Below are 20,491 nucleotides of genomic sequence, written 5' to 3'. Positions count from 1 at the left end.
ATTTAGAAACAAGTTTTTTCAATCAGTGAAAACTCATCTCGAGAAGCTCGCCCAAACCTCTTCAGAGGTATATCGCGCCTTGTAGATATGGTGTACTGTAATAATAAGAAAGCGGTAACTTCCCTTCTTAGCAAAAAAAAAACTAAAAACACCAGGAAGGTGAAGCATTATGTACGGATTGGTAGATGTCAAACTTTCAGATAGAAACCCTTTAATGGGACTCTTACTGAGCCTTATATACAAAAAAACAACAGACTTGCTTTTACCAGAATACATCTTTCCCGTCAAAATGTTCAGCGGTTGGATGAGTCCCTAATTCATATGATTGAAGCAGATGGTAAACAATAACATAAAGAGATTACGAACACAACCTTCGACCAATCCTGAACAAAAATAATTTATGGTCCCATTTGCTGGTCATTTTCTACAGGGGTACCTCTTTGTCCCGCTAAGTATTTCAGAGATTTTCTTTCCGAGAAATGGGCCAGGAAAAGATGAATACAAAATCTGTTGGTTGCTTTATAATTAAAGAGCGGATAAACCGATTTTAAATATTGTAACGAATTTTGGGAAATTCCGCTTATTTGAAACCTTCTGCTAAAGGTTCGTATCGCTGAAACGTTGAATAACTAACTCCAATATTCAATAATGCAAAATAACCTTTATTAGACTACTTTGAGAGTACTTCACAATAACACTTATACTTCCCAACTAATAGCGTGCTTAAATCAAAACTGATAAGTCATGCCTCAGCTTGCGCTGCTTTTATACTCTCGGTTTCCTCGTTCACCCATTTCTCCTAAGGTCTAGTTATTTCGCGAACTTCATGCTTGGTTACCAGCCATATACGTGTATATTTGTAGTTTGTAGCCATATCCGTTGTCTTGTATGTATGTGTGTAAATGATGATTGATTTGTTTACGTACACAAGAGTGGCAGCTTGCATTATTGTAGTTGTGCCTTTATTGACTAACAGCTTAGAGATGCTAATATTCGTCACAATATTAAAGCTGCATATGTTTCGTATAATTTCGTATATGGTTTGTAAGTTTTAACTCCGTATGGATCACATATCGAGATGTCGATCAAAAAGCGGTCAAGGAATGACCCTGGAATGTGTTTTCACAACATGGGTATCAAATAGGATGTGTTAATGAGGCTTTTAACTAGGGGCGTTGGGTTCGGCGTTGGCGGTCAAGGAATGACCCTAGAATGTGTTTTCACAACATGGGTATCAAATAGGATGCATTAATGGGGGTTTTAAAAAGGGGTGGTGGGTAAAATGAAGAACGAGAGGAAAATAGTAGTATACGAACAGCCACATGCACAGAGATTGTAAAGGGAAAAAAAGAGAAGAGGAAGAAAATTAAAGAGAGGTGAGAAGGATGAAAGAAAGGATACGAATCGAGAAATTGCGAGGAAAAGATAGGAAGCAAGAGAAGGTAAGGAGATGGAGTTTGAAGTACCGGTAGAGGAAAAGATTGGGTGTAGAAGAGGGAAAATCGATATAGTGAAAGGGGAAGATACGGCGGAGACAAAAGGGATCAAACATAGAAAGGAGGGAAAGATACAATGCGTAAAAAATTACGGTAATATGTACTTTTGAGCTGTGATAACTACAGAACGGCTCAAGCGATTTCAAAAATCTTGGTGCTATTGAGAAGGTATTTGGATCAGCTTTCGAAAATATGCACTGCAAATTTTTTTTATTACACTGAAACAATTTTTATTCTTGGAAAAAACTTCAAAGGCCAAGCGTTTTAACACAAAAAAAAATTATTTAGAAAGGTCTATTTAATATATATAAAATATCCAAAAACTAAAATGGCGTATTTTTTTTTTTCTTTTAATTCTTAAGTAAATGCATCTCTTTAAATTTTGTTATCATGGCACTTTTGAGCTGTGATAACTACGGAATGGCTCAACCGATTTCCAAGATCTTGGCACCATTGGAATGGTTTCAAATCGGCTTCCAAAAATGTACACTGTCAAAATTTTTTTTAAAATGGAAAAAAATTTTTATTTTTTATTTTTTTTTTTTTTAGATTTAATACAGGGACGGAAAATAATAACTTTTTTTTTCGGAGTCGAAAAAGTTCTCAGGTAACCCTATAGTAATATCATGTCGAATCATGCATCCTTTTTATTTTTCGAACTTTTTTCATAAAAGTCCACATATAAAAGAAAAGTCTGTATTTATATTTTTTGAGTCCGATAGAACTAGTTACACTCGGACTTTTAAAAATAAAAGTCCGGAAATAAAAGTTAAATCAAGACTTTTATTTTTTAAAGCAGAAATAAAAGTCTCTCTTGATAACAAAGAAACGGCTTATCGGAATTAAAAAAAATTTATTTCGAATAAGCCGTTTCTTTGTTATCAAGCGGGATTTTTATTTCGGCTTTAAAAAATAAAAGTCTTGATTTAACTTTTATTTCCGGACTTTTATTTTTAAAAGTCCGAGTGCAACTAGTTCTATCGGACTCAAAAAATAAAAATCCGAAAATAATTTTTATATTATCCAAATATATTTAAAGTCCAAAATTAATAGTTTTGCAAGGACTTATAAAAGGAATAACAGTTTCAGCCCCTGATTTAATATAATATTTGTACATACAATTTTGAACATAGCTTGGAGCCCAGCGAAAAGTAAATATTTTTCATGAGATATAATAAGCAAACAAACACCGCTTCAGACCTGTTATTCGACCTTCTCAAATTGCTATACGAAAAAAAGAAAGCACAGGCAATTGATGTGAGAACAAAATCACGCAATCAATCATTTTTCAGAAGATAAAGGAATGAGAACCACAGTTTTCTACCTGCAAACAAATGGGCCACTCACTTAACGAGGGAATACTTCCACACACATGAATAACCTGCTACCTGCAACACATACTAGATGTGCCTAAATAAAAGGCACCTCAAAATTACAACCTAAACCCTCACTCAACGAGCGCATTCGTAGAAACACACGAACTACCAGCTACCAGCAAAGTTGCCTGATTATTTTGTTTACTTATGCAAGGGACCGAAGCTATATAAAGTGGCCTGTTCAGGTACGATTCTCCCGTCAACACATGGGACGTTCGTACCGCAAAGTAGCACAATTTTGTGATTGGTGAAAGGGTCCCTTTGTAAATAGCTCAATAATTACTTACTTACTTAATTGCCGCTTAACCGTCTAAACGGTTATGGCCGCCCAACAAGGCGCGCCAGTCGCTCCTTCGCTCCGCCAACCGGCGCCAATTGGTCGCACCAAGGGAGTTTAAATCGTTTTCCACCTGGTCCTTCCAACGGAGTGGGGGCTGCCCTCTACCTCTGCGGGTTCCGATAGAAACACTTTCTTGGCCGGAGCATCATCTTTCATTCGCACAACATGGCCTAGCCAGCGCAGCCGCTGCGTTTTAATTCGCTGGACTATGTTGATGTCTGCGTATAGCTCGTACAGCTCATCATTCTATCTTCTTCGGTACTCGCCATCGCCAACGAGTAGAGGTCCATAAATCTTTCGAAGAACTTTTCTCTCGAACACTCCCAAAGCCGCTTCATCTGCTGTTGTCATGGTCCATGCTTCTGCCCCATATAGCAGGACGGGTAAGATAAGTGACTTGTAGAGTATGATTTTCGTTCGCCGAGAGAGGACTTTTCTTTTCAATTGCCTACCTAGCCGAAAGTAGCATTTATTGGCAAGACTGATTCTTCTCTGGATTTCAGTGCTGATGCTGGTTCCCAAATAAACAAAGTCTCTTACTATTTCGAAATTATGGTTACCAACAGTAGCGTGGTTTCCAAAGCACGTATGCGATGACTCTTTGCTCGATGACAGCAGGTACTTCGTTTTGTCCTCATTCACCATCAAACCCATCCTTACCGCTTCTTTTTCCAGTTTGGAGTAAACAGAACTAACAGCGCGGGTGTTTAAGCCGATGATATCAATGTCATCAGCATATGCCAGTGATTGCACGCTTTTATAGAATATTGTTCCAGTGCGGTTAAGTTCTGCAGCTAGTATAATTTTCTCCAGCATCAAATTAAAGAAATCGCACGATAGGGGGTCGCCCTGTCTGAAACCTCGTTTAGTTTCGAACGGCTCGGAGAGGTCCTTCCCAATTCTGACTGAGCTGATGGTGTTGCTCGACGTCATTTTGCACAGCCGTATAAGTTTTACGGGGAAACCAAATTCAGACATAGCGGCATATAGGCAGCTCCTTTTCGTGCTGTCGAAGGCGGCTTTAAAGTCGACGAAGAGGTGATGTGTGTCGATTCTCTTTTCACGGGTTTTTTCCAAGATTTGGCGCATTGTGAAAATCTGGTCGATGGTAGATTTACCAGGTCTGAAGCCGCACTGATAAGGTCCAATCATCCGGTTCACGGTGGGCTTCAATCTTTCGCACAATACACTTGAAAGGACCTTGTATGCGATATTAAGAAGGCTGATTCCACGATGGTTGGTGCATTTTGCAGTATCCCCCTTCTTGTGGACTGGGCAAAGAACACTTAGATTCCAACCAGCGGGCATGCACTCGTCCGCCCATATTTTGCTAAGAAGCTGCTGCATGCGCCTTACCAACTCCTCGCCGCCGTACTTGAATAGCTCCGCAGGCAATCCACCAGCACCCACGGCCTTGTTGTTTTTCAATCTGGTTGTTGCTATTCTAACTTGGTCATAATCGGGCGGGGGGACATATATTCCATCATCATCGATTGTGGGATCGGGTTCTTCACCTCTGCGCGGTGAATTGCTGCCTCCATTTAGGAGAGCAGAGAAGTGTTCCCTCCATAATCTAAGCACTCTGTGGACATCAGTAACAAGGTCGCCGTTTTCGTTCCTACAGGAGTTTGCCCCGGTCTTAAAACCTTCCGTCTGTCGCCGTATTTTTTGGTAAAATTTTTGGGCGTTATTCCTGGTGGCTAGCAGCTGAAGCTCCTCGCACTCACGCCTTTCTGCTTCTGCTTTTTTCTTCCTGAAAAGGCGTCTCGCTTCCCTTTTCAACTCACGATAGCGTTCACACACTCCTCTTGTCGTGCGCGCTTTTAACGTAGCCCGTAGACAGCGCCTTTTCTTTCGGTTGCAACGTGGCATTCTTCATCGTACCAGTTGTTTTTTCGTGGCCGCCGGTAACCAATTTTTTCCTCGGCGGCAGTACGAAGTGCTTTGGAGATATGCTCCCACTGTTCTTGTATTCCTTCAGGATGAGTTATGCTCTCAGAGAGCAGGTGTGACAGTCGAGTTGCGAAATCATTGGCAGTCTGCTGTGATTGAAGCTTTTCGACGTCTAGCTTTCCTTGTGTTTTTTGTTCCTTGGTTTTAGCCGCGCTGAGGCGAGTGCGTATTTTGGCTGCAACGAGATAATGGTCCGAGTCGATGTTAGGTCCTCGGATCGTGCACACATCCAAAACACTGGAGGCATGCCGTCCGTCTATCACAACGTGATCGATCTGATTGCGAGTATTTCGATCAGGAGACAGACATGTAGCTTGATGTATCTTTTTATGCATTAACCTCTTGCTGGATATGACCATGTTTCGAGCACCGGAAAGGTCAATCCGTTAGGAGAAGTTTCATTGTGTAGGCTGAACTTTCCGACTGTAGGGCCAAACACATCTTCTTTGCCCACCCTGGCGTTAAAGTCACCAAGCACGACTTTTATATCATGACGGGGGCAGCGCTCGTACATATGTGCGTTCTAATTGTTCATAAAAAGTGTCTTTCACCTCATCGTCTTTATCCTCTGTTGGCGCATCGGCGCAGAAGAATGATATATTAAAAAATGTTGCTCTTATTCGGATAGCGGCGAGACGTTCGTCCACAGGTGTGAACGCCAGAACTTGGCGACAAAGTCTCTCTCCCACCACGAATCCGACGCCGAAACTGCGCTTATTCGTATGGCCACTCACATAGATGTCATAATTTTCGATCTTCTTTCTTCCTTGCTTCGTCCAACGCATTTCTTGGATGGGGTGATGTCAGATTTTGCTTTGACGAGGACATCAACCAGCCGGGCATCTGCACCAATCCCATTCAGGGAGCGGACGTTCCAGGTACATGCCCTCAATTCATTGTCCTTCAAACGTTTGCCATGTTCGTCGTCAATAGAGAGTGTATTTATCCGAGGCTTGTTGTTATATTTCATTGGAGTATGGTTTTACGTGGCGAGTCCCAAGCCCAGCGCACAACCCGCTCAGCGGGGGTGAAAATATTACTTGCACGTTTATATAGCGAGCCGCTTGGTCGAAGACAGACGCCCGCTTGCAGCCGCACATAGAGGTGTACAGACCCTGCCGATGAGATCTCCCCCCGGCTAGCCCTTAAACCGATTGTGTCAGAGTGGCCTAGCCAGCTTGTCGCCTTCTCACATTAGCTCACCGCTAAACGGATGTTTAGCGGCTACCCAGAGGATACTTGACCGCAAGCGACCGGCAGTAGTGAGCTGCTTGAACCGCATGCAAAAGAATCGCTCTGGCCATTCCCAGGTGAATGGCGGTCAGAAGCTTTCCCCACTTTCGTGGACTTCTACACACGGCTCAACTCTTACTTATAAAGTATAAATATGTGATAATTAGGGAAATTGGGTGAGTTTTAGTTCTGATGCTAAATAAAAAGCAAGCTAAACATTTAGTCTCGTGGAATTTATAATAAATTTTTTACGATTTTTTAGACAAAATTTTATCAATCAAAGTTCAGCAAAAATAGGTCTTTGTATAACGACACATTTTCCGCTGATTTTTGTGCATTTTTTTTTTTAGTGTAACAAACATTTTTTCAATGCACGTTTTCGAAATCCGATTTGAATACCTTTCCTTTTTTTTATTTAAGCTATGAAGCTGCCGCACATTCAGCTTTATTGGGTGGCGAGTAATTTTATTTACTCTATTTATTAACCAGGTTATTATATGTATTATTTTATTTATTAAACTTTGTTTAAAATTCGTTTTGTGCTTGATTGAAATGTAGACATTAAGAGACAGCTGTGCATGCCGTCGTATGTTTCAATGTCCACCATTTTGTATTGCTTGTAATATTTGTATGTCTGTATTATACTTTATTCAGCTTAAATAAATTGTTCGTAATTTCAAATGATATAGGTATTTTAATGGCTCCACGCCAGGTTATAACTTTGTCAGATTTATTTATCAATATTGTTAACATTGTTTACTATAATTCTTAAGTTCCGTATATAAAAACCGTTTGATTATCATGGCGTCACGCCAGACATTCCGTTAGTTTCTTTTAAAAAATCCCGTTACATTTATTTATTGTCTTTAACACTCCGTTATCCATTTCCAAATGCCAATGATTCCTATTAGGAGTGCACAAAACCACCCTAACTCCAGGTCAGGGAAGCATTGCAACTCCTAACTCCGCCAAACCGCCAGAAGGAAGCACAACGCTAACCTTGAGGCCTACTTAGATTTTCAGCTCAACTAAAAAAGCCCGACAAATTGTAGTTGAGCCGAGGATGACCCGCACTACCACTCCAGCGAAACGACTAGAACGGAATGGGAATACCTTTCCAATGGTACCAAGATCTTTGAAATCGTTTAAGCCATTCCGTAGTTATCACAGCTCAAAAGTGCCTATTATCGTAATTTTCCACGCATTTTTCACAACTTTAGCACCTTGCCACGCTCACAATTTTTCAAAAATGGAATTTTTAAAAATGAGGTTGTGCTTGTATAGGTAAAGTGTACCTCTATGCAAAATTTCATCAAAATTTGAGGGGGTCGGGTTCACCGCATATCGGTTTTGATATGAAATTCATCATATATAAAATCAATGGAATTTTAAAAATTGTACGTTGTTTTCTTAATGGATTATAAAAAAGCCGACCGGTTCGGCCAGGTGAAGCAGGTATTCAACACTCCCATATATGTATGTACATATAAGAAAACCGAAGTGGGAGTGGGGGTGGGTTTGGGAAGGATTAGATAAGGAATGGACAAGAATGAGAAAAGAAATGGAAGATAAAATAGAACAGAATAGGATAGTGAGTGAAGCGGGAACGCGAGGCTAACTTTTTTTTTGTAAGCAAACCAAGTTTCGGCTGAACAAATTCTGCCAGGTAAAATATAATAAACAATAGCGCTGATGCAATACGATCAAAACCGAATAGAAAACAAATTGATAAGTCAAACTCTGATATCGATTCAGAGATTCTTGTTAAAGTTGTTGTAAAATGTGAATGCTACAGTTATTGTTTAACACAACAAAACAATTAAAAAACAAATATAAATGCTTCCTACAAACATGTTATGTATGTACATACATACATATATACATATTGAATAGATAACGATAACTGCACGTATTAATGGCACAAATCATGGACATTTGGACATGCACACATAATGGGCCTTGGGGAGTGTTATCGATTTTGACGATCATTTGCCGGATGCAGATCCAGTACGTTCCGGTACCAAGCCCGACCATCTCGGGAACGATTGTTTATGACCACATGCAACCTTCTTGGCCATACCGCCATCCCACCCCCCAGATCCATGAGGAGTTTGGGTTCGCCAGAGCCTGGGCTGTTAATGAAACAGGATTCGCCACGGATAGGTGAGGTTGACAAATTGGTTTGGAGAAGCTGTAAATTGCGCTGGCCTTGGGGAGTGTTATCGATTTTGACGGTCATTTGCCGGATGCAGATCCAGTACGTTCCGGTACCAAGCCCGACCATCTCGGGAACGATTGTTTATGACCACATGCAACCTTCTTGGCCATACCGCCATCCCACCCCCCAGATCTATGAGGAGTTTGGGTTCGCCAGAGCCTGGGCTGTTAATGAAACAGGATTCGCCACGGATAGGTGAGGTTGACTAATGGGTTTGGAGAAGCTGTAAAGTGCGCTCGCAACCTAAAAGGGTTGCGCTACAACAACCCCTTGAATCTGGTATTTTATTCGCCTCTTACGACATACCTACCGAGGGGAATATTCTGACCCCGTAACCCGCTGGGGGAGACTCATGTCTCTCTTGGAAGTTTGCTTTTTTCTTTAGCAAAGTTTGGATAGTATATATTGATAGCGGAGTTCACCAGGCGCGATAAAGTGAAGGTGTTTACCGATTCTGTGTGCAAAGGCAGGCGGCGTATATAATCATAGTGATTACAGAGATGTTTTCTTATTTTTCTTCGAGACGAGGTTGAATCAATCAACTGTTTGCTGGGATGTCCTAGTTTGTGCCAATTCAGCAAAAATTGCCTGTTCAGCATTTCATTATGCTCTTTTGTGTTAAGCTCTTTTACCCTACTATGCAGATGATGTTCAGGGGTCATAAGCAGCCGAAATTGTACCTTAAGTCCAGAGTCGCAACACAATCCATGTTGTTGTTGTTTTGCGGAGTGTTACCGATTTTGATGTTCCTTTGCCGGATATAGATCCGGTACGCTCCGGTAACAAGCACCATTAAGGTACTAGCCCGACCATTTCGGGAACGATTTAATAGGACCACATTGAAACTTGAACCCGCATATGGAAGCAGAGGAAGAGGGCGACCCCCAATCCGCTGGAAGGACCAGGTGGAAAACGATTTAAACTTCCTTGTTGTAACCAATTGGTGGCAGAAGCGACTGACGCGCCTTGTTGGACGGCCATAACATTTTCAAAGGTTAAACGCCAATTTAGCAAGCAAACATTGTAACTTCTAGGCCGTCCTGGTCCGTCCCCTAGTTCCATGAGGAGCTTGGGGTCACCAGAGCCTCACGTAAATGCGGTTGACAATTGGGTTGCGGAAGCTATATACTGCTCTTATCAAATGCGGTTGAAAATTGAGTTGCGGAAGCTATTAATTGCTCTTATCAACCTCTTGAATGCCGCAAACAAGTCAAGTCTCTTGCTTGCAGCACTTGAAGCAAATATAAAGGAACGCCCAAAACCATCTATAAAGAAATTGGCCATTCCACACTGGAGGAAACTTCAGGCCTGTCAAAACACTGCACTCAGAAGCGTCACGGGATGTCTTCTTATGTACCCGGAATATCACCTACACGGTGAGGCGAAAATATTCCCCATAAAGGAGAGAAATGAAATGCTGAACAAACAGGTTTTGCTGAATTCCCAGAAACCTGGGCTTCCCAACCGACATCTGAATGAAGAGGCCCGCCTCCCAGGAATCTAAGAAGTCATCTCGAAAGCACTATGAAGAAATCAGGCACTTAAGAACTCAGCCGTTTGAAAAAGAGGAGCATGAATCGACCCTCAGAAACATCTATAGAAGAGCGTTGGACCACTATTGCAGGGGTTGTCCGGTGAACTCCGTTCCTAAAGACAAACACCCCAAACTCGCAGTTGAGGAAGGAACCCTCTCCAGGGAGACGCGCGTCACTCTAACTCACTGTAACTCAACATCGATCCGTATACTCTAATAGGTTAAACTTTTGCTTATCGTCAATCAACCCCGACTTACCCAATGTATGTCCCGTTTGTAAGTGTCCCCACATAACGTCAACCATCTTTTCAATTGCAATGTTGAATCAAAGCCTCTCACCTCCTTATCTTTCTGGTCCAGCCCTTCTGAAACTGCAAATTTCCTCGGACTCCCATTAGAGGACATTGATGAACAATGTAATCGAGCAATGGGAAGCGTCTTTCTCATTCGGTACGTCAGGCCGCTGATGAAAAGGTAAGAATTCTGAGTCCAAAAATATAACAGGAGGAATCAGGGTGTGTTCGCGCCGCCAAATAAACACAGTACTATTGCTACAGTGCAACTTAATTGGTAGAATATTGCTTATACCAAAGAGGATAGATATATATGGGGTATTCCATCCCATTTCGACCAATTTTGAACCGGACCCCTTTAGAATTGGCTGAAAGTTTTTCTTCTTTTTCTAGCTTACGAAAGACGTTTTTCAGAATTTTTTCAAATTTTTTCATCCAACTCAAAAAATGCTATGAATTTTAAAAAAAAACACCGTTTTTGTTTTCAAAATGCTATAACTTTTTCAAAAATTGACCGTTTGGGATCTTTTTTTTTTTTAAATTTGTTTTTAAATGTACTTTTCGGAAAAAATACAAAAAAAATTTTAAAGGTTTTTTTTTAATTTTTCAGTTTTTCGAGATTTTTCGAATTTCGCCATTTTTTTTTTCTCATAAAAAACTTCAATCAGCTCTGCAATCATCCCCACTAATCCCGGAGTGGGCCGATTTTTTTTTATATTTTATTTTTTTTAATTGAAAAAAAAATTTTCAAAAATAAAAATTTTTTTATCAATTTTATTTATATAACAAAAAAATGTAAGAAAATGATTTTTAAGTATTCTTTTCTTTATATATTATGGTCGGATGCCAATCTTAGCATCGGCTGTCAGTTGACGAAGATAACAAGTCCTGCGCTCACGATGGAAATGTCTGGCGAACTGTGACAGCAGTGCGTCCTTTCTTCTATTGGTCCGCCAACGTCTCGCCCCTGCTGTCCGCCTGTAGATCAGAATGCCACAGATCGTGGTGGGCATTGAAATCGACTAGGATAATGCGATTTGCGCCAGTGAATAGTGCGCTGATGTCAGGACAGCATCCACTGGGGCAACAGGTGATAAGAGGGACGTAGATTTTATTGATTTCTAAATTTGCATCGCCCGACCGGACAGATATGCCTTGACGTTCCACGACACTGTCCCTACGGCCGATGGGCGCTGAGGCGCAGACTACGGGTCGCTCTTGGGCCGTGAACAGCAAGGTGGTACAAAAGATTTGTAAAAGTTACGGGGACAACGGCTTTTGGGGTCTAGCCCAAAGCATCTCGTGCGGTATAACAATCCCTTATACGTGACACATTGGCAAGTCCTCAAAATATCCTGTTCCGGAACCCGCAGCAAAACTATTTCTCTGGACTTGGATCAGGTACAGGCCCCGGATCGATACCTTCTCGGAGCAGGAGAATATCACGCAGTCCCGCTGCAAGGATCTACTGGGAGGATTACAATTTGTGGGAGGTACGCAACAAATTGAATGGGGTTACACTGAAATGACAGCCCTTGGTCGGGAAAAATTCCGAGAACCGGTTGCCTTGGGAAGCGTGTCATAGTTGTAAGTTACTACAACAAATAAAACCATTTGGCAGTCCCTTGAGCAAGGTACTCGAGCAGACTATTTATAAAAATATCTCTTCTCTGGGCGGTAGCTCCCAACCACTTCACTTTGCCATTTTAGTGGCTCAGCAGTCAAGTTGACATGAACAGCTATCATAACTCAAGGCAAACTTATTTAACGAATAATACGTGTTTTATATCTTTTTGTTTAGAATTATAAAAATACTTTATATGTATGTATGTATCTTACATCTACAAATCAAATACATATGTAAGTATATAGTGGCGTAACACTTAAAGCTCTAGTCCAATAGCTTTTTCTTTGACTTTGGAGTTGATATCGTTTTGAGGGCAACTCTGCGTGGTGTCTTCTGATTTGTCAATGGTGTTTTTGGTGTTAGCGTATTTATAGCATCCTCATTTTTTGAGGGCGTAACAGTAAACACAGGCTTTTCCGAACTCAAAACTGTAACTGGATTAGCAGCTGTTGTTATTAAAGTATCTACTGAATCTTCATATACCAAACGTATATCCTCCGTGCACTCCAGAGCAGTATCATTGTTTTCTATGGATTTTGAAGTTTCTTTCGTTTGTACTGCTGTTTGCTGTTGTGGTTCTTTTAGTTCATCCCTTTTGCCTTGAACTGCTTTCGAATGCTCTGCACTTACTTCATCTTCCACCTCCATTGGTGTTGGCCATGCATCGAGTGCTATTTCGTCAGCAACGCAATTGGTAATGTTAGCTAATACCGGCGGTGTTGTTGTGCTGCTGGTCGTAATAATAGCTCGCGGAGCACGTCGAACTGCTATGGGTGTAGCACCTTTTAATTGTCGCTTAGCACTAAAATTAGCCGCTGCCGATCCAGGTGTTTTTACCAATTGTGTAGGTGTATTCATAATTGTTGTAGATTTTGGAGTATCTCCACTTGCAGGGGGTGGTGTATTAGATGTGTGAATAGTATTACTGGGGAGCGCAGTACTACGCGGTGTACGTCTAACCATTATTGGAGTAACTGGACGACATTTCTTTTCGGGTGATTCGAAACGTTCATCTGAGCTAAGTATTTCTTTGTCGATAATAATTGCAGTACCAAGTGTTTTCGTAATTGTCAAAGCAGCCTCTGCTGGGTTTGCGGATGAATTCTTAGGTCTATCATCAGGCATGCCATTCGTGTTTGCATTTGTTTGCTTCGATGGTGAGCTTGTCTCTTTATTTTTTTCATTATCTGAATTGGTCTTCTGCTCTTTTTTTACCAGTTCAGCATCCACTTCCATTGGTTCGTCGTTAGTTTTTTGTTCTTCTGGAATTTCAGCTAATGAATCACGTTTCGTTGCACCTATATCCTTTGGTTCATCGGTAGATGCCTTTCGATCCTTGCCGCCTAGTCCGCCATCATTTTCTTTTTGTTTCTTCACCTTTTTACCGACGGCGGTGTTATCAGTCGCGTTTAAAACTTCAGCTGCTTTTTCATATTCCTCACCCAGTTCACCCGCCTCAAAAGTAATCAACGAACAAAATCCATCCGTACTCGATACAACAACAATGCGGCCATCGCTTGACCAAGTCACATCAGTCAATCGCGTATAATGAATATTTGAGATTACAGCAAAGGGTTGGCGCTGCTGTGTGTCATAAAAATAAACCGAACTACGTGTAGCCACAGCGAAAATCATGCGATATGGAAGTGGCACAACCGGTGGATTTACATCAGGTTTATGTGGTCGTAGTCGATAGAGTAATGGACAACAACGCACTGCAACAGTATACTGACCTGGACAAGGTAATACAATAGCAGGTTGTCGGAATGCATGACGGCTAAAAATGTAAGTGGTATGTAATGATTGTGCGACATCTTCAGATTCAGCTACACCAGCAGGGGTCAATAAAAGTTTACCGTCAGGCGTAAAGCAAAGGCGACGAAAAAATGTTTGCAGTGTATCGTCGTGAAATAATCGCAATCGATGGCCGTGCAACTGATGACCCTCACCGACCGGCAGTGATGATTTATTGATACGATGGAGCACCTTTTTTGTTTGGATATCAAAAATTCGCAAATATCTGAAAATAAAAAAACGATTTCAATTCAAAAATAAACCATTGAATTACATGGCGAGAGTTTGTAAGAGCCTCTTACATCAGGTAAGAACATATCCATCCCCAGCGGGTTAGAGGGTCAGAATATACCCGCGGTAGGTATGCCTGTTGTAAAAGGTGACCAAAATACCAGATTCAAGGGGCTGTGTACCGCAACCCTTCAGGTTGCCAGCGCAATATAAAGCTTCTCCAAAACCCAATTGTCAACCTCACCTATCCACGGTGAATCCTGTTTCACTAACAGACGAGGCTCTGGCGACGCCAAGCTCATGGAACTTGAGGGTGGGGAGGGAGGGATGGCCTGAAGGTTTAATGTGGCCATATAAATCGTTCCCGAGATGGTCGGGCTAGCACCTTAATGGTGCTGTATTACCGTAGCGTACCAGCTCTGTATCCGGCAAAGGACCATCACATCGATAACACTCCTCAAAGCCTTCGGGGAGCAACCTTATCGCTACAACAACAACAACAAGAGCCTCTCCAACCTAATTGTCAGCATCACTTGAATGCAGCATGAATGTATCATACCCATTTTTATCAAGCGAGGCTTCCTAAAATCAGAAATTGGGCATACATTCAAATGACACCTACCGATTCTGTGATCGGTCAGCGGAGACAGCGGAACATATCCTCATGGAATGTGACGCAACTTAAGACGTAGGGCTTAGCTTTTGGGATCGCCATGGCCGGAGCATTCCTACATTAGCACATTTCGCGATATAAAATATAGTAATACAGGAGAATACGCAAGGAAAAGACAATACCATAGCCTGCAGGTACGTATGCGTACATATTAAATAATTTAGGTATGAAAGTAGATCCAAATTCATTGTTGATGTTTCATTCAGGATAAACGTTTTAAATTAATTCGCAGTAATGTTTCTATTCTCGGCATTGTGTGGTTTTCAGATTCGCTTTTCTAATTAAATTTAATTTAAATGGCGTCTATATATGCGTGTTTCAGACCCACTTCCGAAGGCCGTACGACTTGCAATGTGAACTACCGCAACCACAACGCCTTTGAGCCTTTTAATGCTTCCTCTTAAAAAGATCCGTCCTCGATAGCAAGAACGCTTCAAATTTCCTGACCCTTAGAAACTTCGAGTCTGGAATGTCTACCTAGTGAATATATGAAGCACCTGAACTAATCGGTGCTGGTAATACGGTGCTGACAAATTTTAATTGAGATTTCCAAGTGCATATGTATATGGCTTTTACTTTACCTATCTGAGCTAAGTGAAGCAATGTATTGATTTTTCGGATCCCATGCAACACCTTGAACAAATGATTTATGATCACGCAACATTCCCATAGATTTTCCTTTTTGCACATCCCAAATAATTGCTGTGTTATCCACCGAACCGCTTACAAGAAACTGTGAATTTGGAGCCCAGCTCAGATCATAAATATCTTCCATATGACCACGCAAAACTTTCAATACAATCCACACCTCTTTGTCCTGTTCATTGGTGCTGTCTAATATATTCAGTGGTTCTTGATCACCTTTTTGTTTCCATATAAATACAACACTCTCATCATCGCCTGATGCTAGCAATTCACCATTTGGTGACCACTTAACTGCATTCACAGCGCGTTGGTGTCTGGTTAAATCCGCCGCCAAATCTAATTCAATATCGTTACCATCCTCTGTGTAATTCATATACCAAATAAGTACATGAGCATCTGTTCCACCAGAGGCAAGTCGATGTTTGCCATTGGATATCTGCTCACCACATACATTTGGTTTCGGTTGTATATCAACACTTAGTACTGGATCACGATTATGCCATGATATTTCAGGTATTTTACACTTCATCGTTAGATTTGGAACATTAAAAAATGTTTCTTATGAACCAAAACTTCTTCCACCATGCAAAAACAATGACAAGTCAAGCAAAGTCACATTTACGCGCCAAACTATTTTTCATTGTAAATTTTACCAAGTAGCGCAACTAACTGCTGATCGGTGAAAATTCGCACATTCACACGCACAGTTCTCGACTCACTTTCAAAAAAAAACTTTAGATTACTTAATTCAAATTTTAAGGTGAGATAATCCTTACAAATTTATGTATACAGAATATATATGGCGTTTTTGTTGTTATTAAAACAATAGTTTTATTTATATTAAAGCTTTTATCATTTTTTTTTTAACTTTGAAAAATCTCCGTACACTATTCCTTCATTATATGACATTCGACTGCCTAGTCCACTGCCTTCCACTCTATTCGCAACATAACCTCTACTTAAGCTGCCAAACTATATAGTAAACAATGCTATTTTTGTTTAGTGTGCTTTTCACAATTAAGACAGCGAACATCTGATTTTGACGCCACCCCAATCCTCGTGTTCCAATGAAACGTGAACAAGATACGCATAGAGATTAAAGGAGCAATTAATGGTACTTATAACCATAACTAGATAAAACAGCTGATCGAACATACCTTATGGAAATCAATGTAATCGATTTTTACTTCATTTTCCTTTAGCTCTTCTTTTTCTCTCTCTTTCATTCATTCGCTGAAGCAGTCAAGTGTGACGTAGATGCGCAGAACGAAGCAATTTTGTACTCGTGAATGAACAATCTTCTGTGTGTGATTTCATATAGATGAGTTTTTCACATAAATGAGTTTAACACAATCAACCAAGCTGCTACGTTTGTCCACCCAGCGGGTAAGGGGGTAAGAATATACCCGCGGCAGGTATGCCTGTCGTAAGAGGCGACTAAAATACCAGATTCAAGGGGTGTGTAGCGCAACCCCTCAGGTTGCCAGCGCAATATATAGCTTCTCCAAACCTAATTGTCAACCTCATCTATCCGCGGCGAATCCTGTTTCACTAACAGACGAGGCTCTGGCGACCCCAAGCTCCTCATGGAACTTGGGGGTGGGGAGGGAGGGGATGGCCTGAAGGTTTAATGTGGCCACATAAATCGTTCCCGAGATGGTCGGGCTGGCACCTTAATGGTGCTGTGGTACCGGAGCGTACCGGATCTGTATCTGGCAAAGGACCATCACATCGATAACACTCCCCAAAGCCTTCGGGGAGCAAACTTATCGCTACAACAACAACAACAACAACATACTACGTTTGTAAATCTGAAGGAACTTCCGACTTGGCAATTTAAGTTTATTTCGCCTTGCCCATTCACATACAAAATTTCGCGAAGCATTGTTAGGCAATGTGCACACGAGGCTACGCGTCATAGACGCTGCAGGCGAAATTTGTACGCTTTGATGCCGAACACATGTATTTGAATGCAGAGCTACATACGAGGCGTCAGCTGCATGAAAGCGACAAAGCATGAAATTTTCGTGTAGCTAAGCGTACAACAATGTTGGTCGCTGAGCGTTCGTACGTTTAAAAAAATTAAGAACAAGATATTTGTTTACATTTTTTTGTAAGCAAATTTTTGTAATTAGTTAAAAAATGTTACTTTAGTTAATAAAAGTGCGTGAAAGGTATATTACCAAAGCGAAAAAAGTATTAAACATCACAACAGCTTGGTTAGACATTGTTGAAGTGTTTAAAAGGCTAAAAAGTGTTGGAAACTAGAAATCACCCTTTTCACTAGTCCACGGTGGTTTAAAATTTCCTTTCATAATTTACAAAGGCACGGGGATGCAAACAACGTGTAATACCTATTTTCCTTTGGTTTCGGGGACGGATATAGCTGAATAAATTAAATTTTTTATTTTTTTCAATAATTGTTTGCTTTTTGTAGCGACGCTCGAAAGTAGCTTCGTATGCAGATCTTGAGACGTAAAAAATTGTAGCTATATGAAATATCTTGTACACGCCTATTACGCGTAGCCTCGTGTGCACCTTGCCTAATAAATATTCTCCCTATACAACATAAATACTTGCTAACATATTTCGTGTCGTATTCGATAGTTATATTGCAGCTTTGAATTGCGAAAAATTTTAGAAAATTTACCAACCAGTGGGAAAAATATTTCACTTTCAAAATGTGCCAACACCCTTAGCCAAAGCAAATGTCAAATTTTCTTTCTTATACTTTGCTTGTTAAAGTCCCGACACATAAGCAGTTTTTCATATAGATGAGTTTAACACAAGCTTATGCATTATAAGTAGATTGCACGTATTTTAATGGAGAACGGTAGATTGAGCGACACTGGCGCCATCTGATATTGAAAAGTAGCCAGCTCCCAAATTTGGTTCCAAGCGAAGAAGAATTTGACATTTGCTTTGGCTAAGGGTGTTGGCACACTTTGCAAGTGAAATTATTTTTCCCACTGGTTGGTAAATTTTCTAAAATTTTTCGGAAGCGGTAAAGACTTGGTTTCCTCCAAAAGCGGTGCCCCTATGTTACGACCGCTTAAAAGCGGCCGGTATACTCACCGTTTTCAACGGCACCGCTTTGTTGGAAACAACGAACAGTTACGACAAACGATTCGCAAAATTTAATTTTAAATTTTTGGGTGTTTTTATACCATTCATGAACATGAAATGGTATATTAACTTTGGTCCGATGTTTGTACCGTTGAGAAATATAGAAGATAGACTCATCATAAAGTAATTGATCAGGGCGACGGACTGAGTTGATATAGCCATGTCCGTCTGTCTGTATGAACGTAAACTAGTCCCTCAAATTTTGTGATATCTCAATGAAATTTGGCACAAGGATGTATTTTTGTATTATATTATATATTTGTCGGATCCGGTAGGATCGGACCACTATAACATATATCTCCCATACAACCGATCGTTTAGATAAGACGATTTTGGTCATTCCTGTCGCAAATATCATAGAAGATATTCTGAAAAAATAACTTTGATCGGAGCTATTGTAATGGATCCCTCCTGTGCAGCTTGGAAAGCTCCTCTACAGACATCCACCTTCTCAGTGTTACCCCACCGTGTGCACCTTGCTCGTTGTCCAACCCGGAGTTTCAGCCTTTGCCGTGGGATTCAAGAAAGAAGGGTAACTCTAGTGAGTCTACACAAGTAGGCCATACAAAAAAAAATTGTGCACACTAGCGGACTGACTAATCCAATTACCAAAAAAATCCTGGCAGCTTTAGATGGTGAAACTGCCCCGTTGCCCTCCCTATCCATGGCTTTCATTTCTGTGGGGAAATTTTAAAAATGGGTGAAAGCCCCGCCTTCCTACAACTTACGTTACCTTCGGGTTCAGACAGAGACAGAAAAGAACTTAAACGATCATTTCCCTCTGATCAATACAAAAATTCGTTTATTTCCACAGATAACGTACATATATTCAAAAAGTGTGATTGACCTTATATCTACATGCCTATGTTTTTGTTTTAATACTTGACTTCTAATTTTACATAGGATTACCTCAATATGAAAGAAGTAGAAACTTTAAACCAAAACAAACAAAAGTTACAAAATTAATTTTCGGAATTAGAGAGAGGAAGCAAAATGTATATTGCCAAAAGAAAAGGGGCTCTACAATTTAAGCTACTCTTCGCTCGCTCTAACTTATGTGCTTATGTAACTATGCACATGTGTATGTTCGTGCGCCTACAGAAAATAATGTATATTAGGGTGCTAGAAAAAATTTATTTTTAATCGTGGCAATATTTTACAACCAAAATTTTTTTCCACTAGATAATGTTAATAAAACAAGTATATAAGCATGTAAAACTGCAAACATATATGTATGTAGGCAACATATATATATAATTACGTATTTTCTTGCAATAAAAGTAATTTTTTTTTTTTACGTTACTGCTTTCTACTTCTACTATACTTGTTTTGATGGACAAAATTTATTAAAGATTAATTTAAAAGGCAAAACTGTTTTATATAATGTCAAATACTCACGTTGTTATGTACTGGTTCCGAAGTGAAGCGCTTCCCTCGTTGCAGCCTCGATGAGCGGCTTTGGAAATTATATATATACAATAGGATTGTAGGTATCTATGTATAAATGAATGAACGACACGCATATATAACAGAAAAAAAACTCTCTTACCTTTATGATAACCCTTTTTTTCTTTAGACTGCATTCATTTTCTAGTGAAAATTCAAAAAAAAAAATATTAAAACTTTAAGAATGGGGGTGTATCAGCGCTCTGATAGCTATATATATCCCACGTGTATGTACCTTATGCACTTTGTAAGAAGTTTTCTTCTTCTTTCAGATTTCACACTTCTAGGTACCTTACTTGATTTTTTTTTTTCTTTCAAATACTGAATTAATCTAAACTTTAATTTTAATTAACCGCACTTTGCTTATTACATTTTTTTCCTCTCTTTTTTCCAAAATTTTGTATTCATTTCAATTCTTCTTTTTTCTCTTTTCCACTGCATGTTCACATTTTTAGATTAACGAACATACTAAATTTTTCAGTTTCAACTGAGCTCGACTTGAAGTT

General features: G+C 40.2%; 1 protein-coding gene across 1 annotated transcript; it reads right to left on the bottom strand.

Annotated features, from left to right (window-relative positions):
* Positions 1 to 12,203: 12,203 nt before the first annotated feature.
* Caf1-105 (chromatin assembly factor 1, p105 subunit) lies at positions 12,204 to 16,061 on the bottom strand. The gene is made up of 2 exons (XM_067778209.1): positions 15,350 to 16,061; positions 12,204 to 14,090 (listed from the first exon to the last, which is right to left on the bottom strand). Exons 1-2 carry the CDS (start codon positions 15,940 to 15,942, stop codon positions 12,335 to 12,337), a joined length of 2,349 nt encoding a protein of 782 aa, XP_067634310.1. The 5' UTR covers positions 15,943 to 16,061; the 3' UTR covers positions 12,204 to 12,334.
* Between the last annotated feature and the right edge of the window lie 4,430 nt (positions 16,062 to 20,491).

The sequence above is a fragment of the Eurosta solidaginis genome, chromosome 3 (assembly GCF_040869045.1).
Source record: "Eurosta solidaginis isolate ZX-2024a chromosome 3, ASM4086904v1, whole genome shotgun sequence".
Classification (NCBI taxonomy): Eukaryota; Metazoa; Arthropoda; class Insecta; order Diptera; family Tephritidae; genus Eurosta; species Eurosta solidaginis.
The sequence above is the reverse complement of the archived record's forward strand: the minus strand, read 5'-3'. Positions and strand labels throughout refer to the sequence as shown.

Excerpts from the sequence above, each read along its gene's own strand:
- Caf1-105 (XM_067778209.1), bottom strand. The coding sequence starts at position 15,942 with ATGAAGTGTAAAATACCTGAAATATCATGGCATAATCGTGATCCAGTA. Across the intron at positions 14,091-15,349 it reads GCTTCACTTAGCTCAGATAG|ATATTTGCGAATTTTTGATA; the intron begins GTAAAGTAAAAG and ends TTTTATTTTCAG.